This window comes from Ovis aries, chromosome 2 (genome assembly GCF_016772045.2).
Source record: "Ovis aries strain OAR_USU_Benz2616 breed Rambouillet chromosome 2, ARS-UI_Ramb_v3.0, whole genome shotgun sequence".
Classification (NCBI taxonomy): Eukaryota; Metazoa; Chordata; class Mammalia; order Artiodactyla; family Bovidae; genus Ovis; species Ovis aries.
This window is the reverse complement of record NC_056055.1, coordinates 13946027-13958256: the sequence shown is the minus strand read 5'-3', so window position 1 is coordinate 13958256 and position 12230 is coordinate 13946027. Positions and strand designations below refer to the sequence as shown.

General features: G+C 48.7%; 1 protein-coding gene across 35 annotated transcripts in view; it reads right to left on the bottom strand.

Annotated features, from left to right (window-relative positions):
* Positions 1-2205: 2205 nt before the first annotated feature.
* PTPN3 (protein tyrosine phosphatase non-receptor type 3) overlaps positions 2206-12230 on the bottom strand; it is a 157761-nt gene continuing 147736 nt past the window's right edge. For 23 of the 35 annotated variants that reach the window (XM_060408942.1, XM_060408950.1, XM_060408953.1 and 20 more), the window contains 4 exons: positions 9934-10062; positions 8836-8981; positions 8239-8374; positions 2206-5809 (listed from right to left, as the gene is read on the bottom strand). In XM_060408942.1, the coding sequence (XP_060264925.1) occupies positions 5732-5809; positions 8239-8374; positions 8836-8981; positions 9934-10062 (489 nt within the window). In that variant the 3' untranslated portion in view covers positions 2206-5731. Of the gene's footprint in view, positions 8375-8835; positions 8982-9933; positions 10063-12230 lie in introns of all 35 variants that reach the window. The other 12 variants (XM_060408936.1, XM_060408932.1, XM_060408935.1 and 9 more) reach the window with 1 other exon arrangement.

Genomic DNA, 12230 nt, shown 5'->3' with positions numbered 1-12230 from the left:
AGGACTATTAGCTCCTCATAAGCCAGCCCTTCACTAGATCTGAAGTCAAGGAATCTGCAGGAGAGGCTGATATTTTTTCCCTAATAATCATTTTCCCTTCTTCAATAATATAACTCCTGAATTTCAGCCAGACTGAGTGCCATCCACAGTAAAGACTACATGTCTTAACCCCTTTGCAGCTAAGTGTACCCACATGATGAAGTTCTGGCCAACTGTGTGTTATTCTCAGTAGCCTATGGAACATTCAGGAATTATCTTTAAAGAGAAAGGGCATTCTTTCCCCCTCTATTTTCCTCTTTTCTTCTGGCTGGAATGTGGGTGTGATGGCTGGATCTAGAGCAGCCATTTTGGATTACGAGGTGAAAGTGTATGTTGAGGATTGGCGGAGCATAGGTCCCAATGACCGTGGAGCCACTGTGCTAGCTCTGGACTCCTATGTTTATGTGAGAAATAAATTTCCACTTTGCTCCAACTTTGCTTCTACTTTGCTACTTTGGATAGGATGCGGCAAATAACACCTAAAACATAGCACTAGCTTAGTGGAATTAGGAGGAAGTGGATGGCAAGAATAGATACTATCTTTTATATAATGGTGAAACATTTAATGAAATTGGATGGACCACATGCTGAATGAGGATACGGCCATAGAGGAAATGGTGGGAGAGTGCCAAAGGGTGAATGCTGTTCCTTGTTGCTTTTCACAAAGTCGTATAAAATTGGGAAGAACAAGGGCTAGAGCCAGCCAGACTGCAGCAGAGATGGAAGACAATCCTGCTTTACTAAGGGAGGCACTGGCTGGAGCCTGTGCTCAAAACTGATTAAGGTCTTGAAGTACAGACAACGCCAATTGCCTTTGGCCAAACTGCAGCTATTAAAAACAGTGGCCTTGAAGTGGGAGACTGGCGGCAGCAAGCCACTGTCAAGACTTCTTTGCCAGAAAACACAAACCAGTAGCTCCAAAGTTCAGGTGTTACCCTCCTCCCTCAAACGTCTTGGTCAGGAGGCCCTAGGTCGCTATCTTTAAGCTGAGATGAGGCACAGGAAGAACAGAGAACATTGGGCTAGACCAGATCTTTGGCTGTGGGTACTTGGTGGAATTCTATTGGCAGAAAAACTATAACCCTTGGTTCTCCCCAAACTACCCCAGAAGTAAGCAGGGCTACAAAAGCTCTGCAGTCCCACCTTGGATATGGCCATGAAGGTCAATGGCAAGGAGGCCCTCCTGGAGAGTGGGACTGCGATGGCAGGTGGCTATCCAAAGGACTTGCTGGCCTGCCAGAAGCATCTTCACTATTCCTGCAGTGGGAGTGGCTAACCACCTGCAGTAGGGTTTCCTGTTCATTGAGTTTTCAATGGCTGTTTGCCTGTTTCTACTTCACTCCTGTTTATGGGATGCATTGGGAGGAGATAACTTGAGTTCATAGGTCATCAGACCACAAAAGCTGACGGAGAAGACCACAAATCATCCAAACAAGATTTTCATTGTAGGTCCATGCCATATCTGGAAGGGGTTTACCTTAGGGGAGAGGAGGCATGGGCTCCACATGAGCTAAGAAAAGGTGACACCAAAGGGCTGAGCTATGGCAGAGATCACTAATTGTCCCTCAAGCCCATCCTTTCCTTGTTCCTCAGAAATAGAACTCCTGAATTTCAACTAGGCACACAGCATCTGGGAATAAAAACTACCCTTCCCAGACTTCTGTGTGGTAGGTATTTCCCTGTACGTTCAGATCAGTGAAATGTACAACATCCACATGACATTCGCTAAGGAACAAGTCTTGCTTTTCTCCTCCCCTCTCCTCCAATCTGTCCGCTGGAATGTGAACGTGGCTGGAGCCGCCATCATGGACCTCAGTGTAGATGGCTGCATACTGGGGAGGGCCGAGCAACAAGTCAGAAGGAAGCTGGGACCCTAGGGATCATGGACCCACCTGGCAGTTCTGCACAGTAGTGGGCAAGAGATTTCTCATTTGTGTAAACTACTGTTGTCATGACAGCTGAACTTGATTCTGATCTAGAACCTGCCATACAGGTCAAGGCTGCCCGTGGTCACGCTTCTGACCAGAGGGAAGGTAGAGACGGGCACAGAGCAATCTCCTCCAAGTGGGTTAACATTTACTTTAAAAAAACAAAGCAAACAAAATGAGAAAACACCTCCAGAAAATCAAGACATCAGAATAAAAGTATCAACACACAATAACAGTGTTGCATAGCTTGAATGTTTTTATATTGATCAAATTGTATTTCAGCAGAGTCACTGTAAGAACAGGCCAGAATGAAAAACATTCCAAATTTACAGACAAAATATTGCTAATCAATTAAGATACTTTTCAAAACGACACGACTTAACACAAATCTCTTGGTTGTTCCAGATGGAACATGAGTTATCAGAGATGCTGGACAGCCAGACTATCAGACCCCCCACCCCTGCTTGGCTCCTCAGACTAAGGTCAGACTCTTTGCCAAGAGCTGAGGGACCAGCTCTTGGAGACAAGTTCTAGAAATGTGACACATCTCCCTCTAGTAGCTTACTGGAGGCTTGGGCTTAGGATTAATCTCGATTCTCTGGAACACAGACTCCCAGAATGGTAGCCTTGAGGGCTCATCTAGTCCAGCCCAACCTCCCTTTCACTGATGAGGAAAGTGAGGGCCAAGGGCGACGTGTCTTGTCAAAGTCTAGTCTGGACCCACATCCTGCCTCTAACTGCCTCTCCCCATTGACACTGCCTCTTTGATGCCTCTAGTTCTATGATAACTTCTATGAGAAACAAAAAAACGTCAACCAGCAACTGCAGCAACAGCCTCTATGCTCGTCTCAAAGCAAAGTGAAAAATGAAATTACTGTGGTAGGAACTGAAGACCAGCCCAAGTTTGTTCTCTAACCCTCCTGCCCCAACCAAACTGAGTTGAATCTCCTCTTCTGGAAAGTCAAACAACGTCAAGTGCAGGTTCTAAGGAGTGACACCAGGAGAGACCTCCCATCCTATGTCTGCACACTGATGTCTAATTAGATCTTCCGAGAGCGCCAGAATGCAGGATGTAAATGTCTTCTCCATGCATACTCCAATTTCCTGGACAAACTATTTATCCTGATTTTGATGAAGTTCTTCACTTACAGCTAATAAGGGCTTCTTAGGTCCAATTGAGGAAGTGTATAAGGTAGTGAAGCCGAAATCTTGAACTCCCCAATTTGATCAGAAGCATCTATAACAGGTACTTGCACATTTTACTCCTTTTGATAATTCTCGTCTTGTCTTGTTCTTCCCCAGGGTTGCATGGATTTTGTTCCTGGTAACATCTGCTGAGTCTGAACTACTGGCTTGCACAGTGGCGGAAAAAGGCTGGTGGCAATCTTTGGTAAACTTTTGAGAAATTGATATAAAATAATGGCAGCATTTCTGCAACCATATTAAACAATGCGTTTCTTAAAAAAAACACACACACACACACAAAAACAAGTCTCCAAACTCATTTAAACTTCGCAAGCTTTTTATACACAGGGTGATGACGCATTTTTTTTTTTTTATCAAATGGCAACGATTTGCTCAATATCCTGATGGGGTTAATTTACTTCGGCCTCTTTTTTGGTGCCTTGCTGATGGAATTTTCTGAGTCCAGATTGAATAGAAGTAGTTGTACGATATTCCTTTGTGCCCTTGGTTCTCTTGAGAATAAAAGTGACTTCCTCTTATAAAAACCCCAGTGATTCTACTTCTGATTCATGGATTTGGGGGCTAGTCACTAATAAATTAATTTTTCCAAGTAATGCATCCAGAGCAGAGTCAGATTCCAGCTGATGAAAACTTTAATAGCGTGAGCTCATTCAATCCTCATATTTGACCTAGAGTCCTCAGTATTATCTAGTTCGCCTATTTTACAGATGAGAAAATGGAGGTAAAGCTTTCAGGTGACTAGGCCCAGGGCTAGCTGTTGAGTGGAATCAGAAACTAGATCCCCCAGCCCTTAGCGCCAAGCCTTGCTGCTACACTCAGCTAGCTTGGCACCATGCTGACAAGGCTGGGGCTTCATCATCTCCTATTGCCCAGTGTGGGTTATGACCCTGTACAACAGCTCCCCCAACCCCTGTCATTTAAGAGTAAAATGTCAGTGGGGAAAAGATGGAAAGAATGCAGTAAATAGGCTAGGTCTGGAAACAAAGAACTTTCGAAACCTGGCCCCTACGTAAAGATCTTTACCCATCTTGTGACCAGGAAACGTTTTGGCTCAATTGGTCTGGAGTTTGCTAAACATCAAAACAGCCTAATTTCAGTGCTCTGTAACATGGAACCATCCTTTTTCTATAAATCCCATCAAGAAACTGGATACTGAGTTAGCTGCTTCTTCTGGATACATAAAACCACTATTTCAAAATACCACACTCGAATTTTCACGTAATTTATTTTCCTTAAATAATAATTTGCTACAATCCTGGCACAAGTTAAAAAAAAAATTAACACAGTATCAACAAAGGCAGAATTCTTTAGGACAATCAAAATCTTGGTGTACTTAGAATAAATTAACATCAAATTGTGTTTATATTCAGATAGTCTGATCCTCTCCTTTGAAATGAAACGGAGACCATTGTAACTAGGAGTGAATGCACACATTTGTTCTTCTATACAGAGACTCATTCTTTATATAAACTCAACTGTAATTCGAATCAAGTTAGGAATCCTGAGAGACACTCACCCGTGGGCGCGCACACACACACACAACACACACACACATCCACAGGCAACCCTCTCAAAGCTGGGTTCCCCATGGTTCAATGTCTGGATCTTTCCTCAGAAGGGCCAACGATTCTGAATATTTAGATGACGTCCCATCTCCCCTCAGGAAAATCGTAATGGTTCAAGTGTAATAGATCGAAGTAGCAGCAATCCATGTATTAGATTCAGTAGTGGATGATTCCAGTCCTGGGCGCTGGGTGTGCAGCAGGAGGGAGGCAGACACAAGAGGCGCCTGCTCCGAAAGCTAACACCGGGGCGACGCCGGGAGTCCTCGTTCTCAGAGTCTCAGCTGAAGACTCACCTGAAACCTGCACTGCTCGTCTGGTTCAGGCACTGGTGGGAACCTGAGGAGGGTCACTAATGCTGGGAGGAGGCAGGGCACGGGGACATGATTCTCAGAAATGCCAATGTCAGACGTGGCAGGGAGATTGGACAAAGGCAGGGAGGGCACAAGGGCACAAAGGCACTGCTCGTTCTCTGCCTGACACCCCATCCCCTGCCACTCAGTACTTTCATGGGGTCCCCCTGAGCATCATCGAGGCTGGCGAACACTGTTTCAGCTCCGCCCAGACCCACAGAAAGCTCAGCTCTTAGTCCTAGACCCGTATACACACAACGCATCCAAGTAACTCTGAACAGCCATACCATCTCGCTTCTGGGAGGCCCACAGCATGGCTGGTGCCCTCTCCCAACTGCCCAAGGATGGTTTACAGGAATATGGAGATGAAGAGAGGGGAAGGCATTACGACAGACCCCAAACTGAGCTCCCCTTCTGCTTAGTTCTCTCCAGAGGAGGCACGGGCCTGCATGATGCTATAACCGCATGCGTTATCTACACAGTTCTTATGTACACGATACCTTTTTTTTTTTTTTAATAGAAATTTAAAGTGCCTGGGTCAAATGTGCTCACTCCTTTCCCACAGCTTACAGGTTCCTCTTGCTGCTTCCAGAGAGAAGGAGCATGCCCCGGGGAAAGAGGAATGAACGTCTTCACAGCAGTCTTAACTGGGATCCAGCATCTGGACTAAGCCTTCTTCATAAACACGAAGAATTGCTTCACACACAAACTTGTACTGGCTCTGGGGAGGAGAGGAAAGCCTGTCAAGCCAGCAGCTCCACAAACACAGCCTCTCACCCCAGACAGAGTTATTCTTTCACCTCATTCATAAACACCCTGAGCTCCAGCTCAAGTTGGGCCCAGCCCTGGGTTACATCCAGGGGCACAGAGTGGAGTGAACACACCTGTGAGTTCATTGTTCTGCGTGACAACTCAGCCAAGGGGGACCAGCAGTCTGGGGAAGTTCGGGAGGGACAAAGGTTGCTGGAGGGTGGCCCTTCCAGATGCACCAGTGTGCGGCTCTGACAAAGATGCTCGCTCAGAGGAGGAGGGTCAGAGCAAGGTCAGGGATCATGGTCCTTGCGTGGAACACCTGGGTGTGGGGGGACTGGAGGGAGGCTGCAGAGGTAGGCTGGGACCTCATTGTGGGGGACCCCTGCACTGGGGTCAGGAGTCTAGACTTTGTCTTTTTGAAAGGACAGCCACTGGAAGTCACTCTGCAGGATATGGTTCTTTTCATTAACAAACACCTGAGACTATTTGAGGGATGTGTTCAGGGTGAAGGAAAGCCTCAGACTGAGCTGCACCAGCTAGGAAAATGTGTCCAGAAGATACACTTGAAACATTATTTTTTTTAACTAACAATGAGGTCCTCCATACTACAAAACTGGGCAGAGAATAGTCTTAACAACTTTTTAATTTTCTTAACCAGATTTCTTGGGTGTGTGCCTACCAAGTCGCTTCAGTCGTATCCGACTCCTTGCAACGCTATGGACTGTAGCCCAAAAGGCTTCTCATAGAAGGGATTCGCCAGGCAAGAATACTGGAGTGGGTTGCCATGCCCTTCTCCAGGGGATCTTCCCGACCCAGGGACTGAACCCGCGTCTCTTGCATCTCCTGCATTGGCAGGTGGGTTCTTTACCACTAGGGCCACCCAGGAGTGCACACGAATTTAAGACAAGAGCTCCTATGATGACCTAGTGGGGTCGGGATAGATGGGTAAGTGAGAGGGAAGGGATATTTGTATACTTATAGCTGATTCATGTTATTGTACAGCAGAAACTCACACAATATTATAAAGCAATTATCCTCCAATTAAAAATAAAAATAATAAGAAAATAAATAAAATAAAAACAAGAGCTCATAATCATTAGAGAGATCTTACGACCGTAGGCCATGAGCCTGTGAGGATGCAGAGCTGTATGCAGGCCCCACTCTCTTCTCTGCTAACTCCTCCTCACCCATCAGGGGCGGGGTGGGTAGGTGTGGGGGTGTGTGGGGTGCTTTGGAGGCCTTGGCTCTAGAAAGCCCTGCCTTTCCAAGTCAGCTTCAGATACTCTTCCTGAATTCTCAGGCTCCCCTTGGACTTCTCCCACTGCTGCTGAGATTCATAGTTAACTGAGGCAGTTCTACTAGATAAAAGCTCAGGCCTCTCCTGTTAGTGCACTACCTGTTGAAGGGATGAATGAATGAATAGGGGGTGGTCTTTATTTTGCAGATGGGGACACTGAGGCTTAGAGAGGTTAAGGGACTATTCAAAGGTGGCCCTGTACATGGGGAGAGTGAATTGTGTACTTCCCCAGAGCCCCCTGCCCCTTTTGTAGATCTAGGGGAAACCAGAATATTTCCTCTTTTTTTTTGGCCTGCACCATGAGGCACCTTGGAGAAGGCAATGGCACCCCACCCCAGTACTCTTGCCTGGAAAATCCCATGGATGGAGGAGCCTGGTGCACTGCAGTCCATGGGGTCGCTAAGAGTCGGACTCGACTAAGAGACTTCACTTTCACTTTTCACTTTCATGCGTTGGAGAAGGAAATGGTAACTCACTCCAGTGTTCTTGCCTGGAGAATCCCAGGGACAGGGGAGCCTGGTGGGCTGCCATCTATGGGGTCGCACAGAGTCGGACACGACTGAAGCGACTTAGCGGCAGCAGCATGAGGCACCTAGATCTTAATTTCCTAGCCAGGGATTGAACTCCCCTGCATTGGAAGGCAGAATCGTAACCACTGATTACCAAAGAAGTCCCCAGATCATTTCCTCTTAAGGACACCGGCAGCTCTGGGTACCAAGGGGAAGACAGCCCAGAGTGGGAGAGAGCGGGGCCCTGTGAAACATCTAGGTGGGTGGGGTGAAACCCTCAGGTGACCTTGCTTACTTCTGACAGACAGGCGATGATGGGTCAGGGGCTTGACAATGCAGAGTGCAATCAGGGCTGCTCCCTGGTCAGCAGGGAGCAAGAGGCTGTCAGGAAAAAACTGTGTGGCAGGAGAAGTGGAAGGCAGCAAGCCACAGAGGCCAGATGGGGTGGGCGTTGGAACTGCTCAGCCCCTGACAAGCTCTGTGACCGCGTGCGAGTGACTCAGTCCCGTGGGGCCTTGGCCTCTTGACTTGCAAAGCCCTTTGTACAGGCCTGGCCACTGTTAGTATTTTTATTATTAGATTTCTACTCACTGATGTCTGCACCATCATGGCGCGCTGGTCTCGCATTTTCCGAACAATATCCAGTGGGTAAATGGGCAGGTTCCTCTCGATCAGGCACATGGCTGTTTCCATGGTGACCAACACACCGGTTCGACCTATCCCAGCACTGGGGGAAGAGAAGCAGAGGCGGAATTTGCTCAGACAGCATTTATGCACAGCCCAGCTCAGCTCCTCGTCAGTTCCCACTTTTACTCAGACGGAGTTCTCCTCCCTGACCTTCAAAGGACATGGAACTTTGAGCTCCGGGCATGCTCCCAAACAAGCCAGAGGCTTAAAAAACCAATGGGAAGAAATATCCATCTTTCTGTGCAAACTCCACCCCCATCTCCTGCACATCTACCACAGGAACAGAGGGAAAAACGAGGTAGGGACTCTGTTGTCCAGTTCTATGGTGCAGTCAGAATTTGTGCAAATCTTTGGACAGAGTGAAGACAGAAAGCAACCAGAGCCTTGTAAGCGTATATTGAGTCTTGTGGGATGTAGGTGGGTTTGATGCCTGCCAACTGTCTCCAGGCCTTGCCCAAGGAGTTTCAGTATTGGTAAAACCAGGTCAACAAGCCACAGTACCTGCAGTGAACCAGGACAGGCTCACCGTCCACTCTCAGAGACCGCACGTAGTTCACAAATTCCAGAAAGTCTGAGGAGTCATCGGGGACGCCATGGTCTGGCCAGGCCACGTACTGGAGATGGGTCACTGTGTGTTCCTCCCCGGTCTGCAAAGGGGCAGGGGAAGCTCGTTGAGTCTATCTGGACTGGTGGGCAGGAGCACCCCGGCCCCTTCCCAGCCTCCAGCCAGTGAGCTCCTGTCTCTGGATGCTCTTCTGCCCACTGGGGATCTCCCGGCCTTGAGTCCTGCCCACTCCCACCCACCCACCTCCCCAATGCTCCCAGGCCGGCCGTGTCTCTAGGACTCTGCGGAGGCCACCTCCTGCCTGATGGCTCTGCACCACTTCTGCCCACAGCCATCTCTTCCTGGTTGCTCCCGTGGTACTTGCTGTCAAGGCCACCCACGTTGGCTTTTTTTTTTAATGAGCAAAATATACATAACAAGAAGTCTACCATTTCAAACATTATTAACTGTATAGTTCAGTGGCATTAAGTACATTGGCAAAGTTGTACAACCCTCCTCACTCTTCCTAGAAACTTTTCAGCTTCCCAAACTGAAACACCGTGCCCATTAAACACTAACTCTTCATCCAACAGCCTTGCAGCCCTGGCAACCGCCATCCTACTTCTGTCTCTGTGAACTGACTACTCCAGGAGGTCACATGGTATTTGTCCTTTTGTGTCTGGCTTCTTCCGCTCATTACAACGTCTTCTAGGTTCAGCCATGCTACAGCATGGGTTAGAAAGAATCTCCTTCTCTGTGGGGGGACTAGGATTCCACGGTACGAATATACCATGTTCTGTCTACCTGTTTATCTGTCAGTGGACACCTGGGCTGTTTCCCCCGTATGCTGTTGTGAATATGCTGCTGTGAACATGGATGCTGGTTCTTTTCCAGGCAACCTTGCACATCTACTGAAATGCTCACCGGCAGAAAACCCAGACTGACCCAGAAGCAGAGGCCTCCCCGGGCCCACGGTGGATGCTGGTTTAGCACCAGCCTTTAACCTGCGCCTTCCCGGGTCCCCGCACAGCTCCTGCCACACAGGCCCCGCTCACCTCAGTGTTGGTGACCAGCATTTCCCGGAACACGTACGCGATGGTGCAGTCCTCTGACTGACAGCGGATGTGAAAGCTGCCGTGTTCCATGACGTCGGGGGGATTGGGCCAGTACTGGTGACATTTGGTCTGCAAGGGAATCGCCGGGCAGGAGTTAGGCTGGGCTGTGGCGGTGCTTGTGAGTGGTTAACCGGACAGACGGGTCGGACGCTGGGCTACAACTCTCTCACTTGCGCTAGATGCTCTGAGAGCTGCTGTGGGGGAAAGAAACTTGGGCGAGGCCACTCTGCCCTGTGTCTGTGCTGTTCAGGAGGAGGGGTCAGTCAGCCTGCCAGGGGCCAGGACACAGCTCTCATCCCCGCTGGAGCTCCAGGAGGAACGCACTGACTCTCCCTCCTCATCACCGGGTCCAACTGCTGGAAGGACAGGAGAGCCTCAGACAGACGTGAGAGGCCTTGACTTAGGAGCGACCTCTGCCCCCCACCCTCCCCACTGCAGGGCCTCTGCCCCTTCCCTGCTCTCAATACCCCCTTTTACCTCATCCCTCCGTCACTATCTGCTCCTTACCCGCTTGAGGAGGAAGGCCTCGAGGCACGGCCGCTAAGAGTGCACATTTGAGAGCCAGACAGAATTCCGTTAGGATTATTCTCTCCTCTCTGTGAGCCCCGTGACCTCAAACTTGCTACTACTTAACCTCTCTGATTTCCTCATTCTTCACCTGAAAGGACGGCACCTACTTCCCAGATGGTGACAGAGGCTGGGGGTGATGGTGTGCAGTGCCCGGCTCACCGTGGGGGAGGTGGGGACAGGTCAGTGGCCACCGTCATCACTGTTGTTGCTACAGTCCCATGAGCGCATTCACATATGACTCATATGGAACTGACGCTCAGCAGACGGCAGAGGAGGAACCCGGGCTCAGTGTGACTCAGTGAGCTGCCCCCGGTCCATGCGGCTGTGCTTCCCCACAGGTGGACTGCCCCCTGCCCCCACCCCTCTCCCCCAGTCTCCTCTTCCCCCTTCCAAATCCTAGGGCTTCCCTGGTAGCTCAGCTGATAAACAATCTGCCTGCAACACAGGAGACTCCCGTTTGATTCCTGGGTCAGGAAGATCCAGTGGAGAAGGGATAGGCTACCCACGCTAGGTATTAGAGACTTCCCTGGTGGCTAAGACAGTAAAGAATTTGACTGCAATGTGGTAGACCTGGGTTCGATCCCTGGGTTGGGAGGATCCCCTGGAGAAGGGAACAGCTATAGACTCCAGTATTCTGGCCTGGATAATTCTATGGACAGCACAGCCTGGTGGGCTACAGTCCATGGGGTCGCAAAGAGTCGGACACAACTGACTGACTTTTCACTTTCACTTTCTAAATCCTGCATTCTCTTTCCTAGCAGTCTTGCTCCTGCCTCTGGCCTCAAAGCAAAGTTCAAGGTCAAGCTGCCTATCCCATCATTGATCCATCAGTCAAATTCTGACTCATTCAAAAAACGTTTTTTTCTCTCCAAGCTTACAGCTTCATCAACTTGGGTAAAAATTATGCTTACTTAAAGTGAAGAGGGGGTATAAACCCCCAGAAAATTTGAAAATGCACAAAAATTTGAAACAGCTTTCCTATTTTTATTTTCAAACATCACAGTGAGTGTTTGGAATTAAAGCATGCTGCTGGGAAGGTGGAGCTAAGAATTTACTTGCAAATATTAAACCTGGGGGTTTTGGCTCATGACCACTTCCCAATTCCTCTCAGACACAAAGGAAGGCTGTCCGTAGAACCTGAGGCAGAGTGGATACCCACCAGGCCTGTGCCCATCTCCTCCTCTGCACAAGGGGTGTGGCTCTCTGCTGCAGGCTTCCTGGGGTCCTGCCCACAGGACAGCTGATGGGAAGCTTCTGTCTAAAGTGATGAGCCCATTCAGAGCAGAACCACAAGTATCTCTATTTCTAGAGACTCCCAGTGAATCTGACCAGAACGGGACTCTCTTTACTTCTCGATCAAATCTAGATTTTAGGTTGATTTGGATCTCAAACCATTTGGGGGCATAGAAGAAAGAGCAAGAAGTCTGTGGAAATTCTGAATTTCCCTCCTGGTTATTAAGTTCCACTAACTGTGCCATCCTGGCCAAGATACTTCACTTTTTTGATCCCCGGTTTCCCCATGAATGCTGCTGCTATGGGAAGGGATGATGCTAATGACTTTTTTCTTTTTTTGGCTGTGCCTTGAGGCTTGTGGGATCTTAGTTCCTTGACCAGGGATTGAACACATGCCTTCTGCAGAGGGAAGCATGGATTCCTAACCACTGACC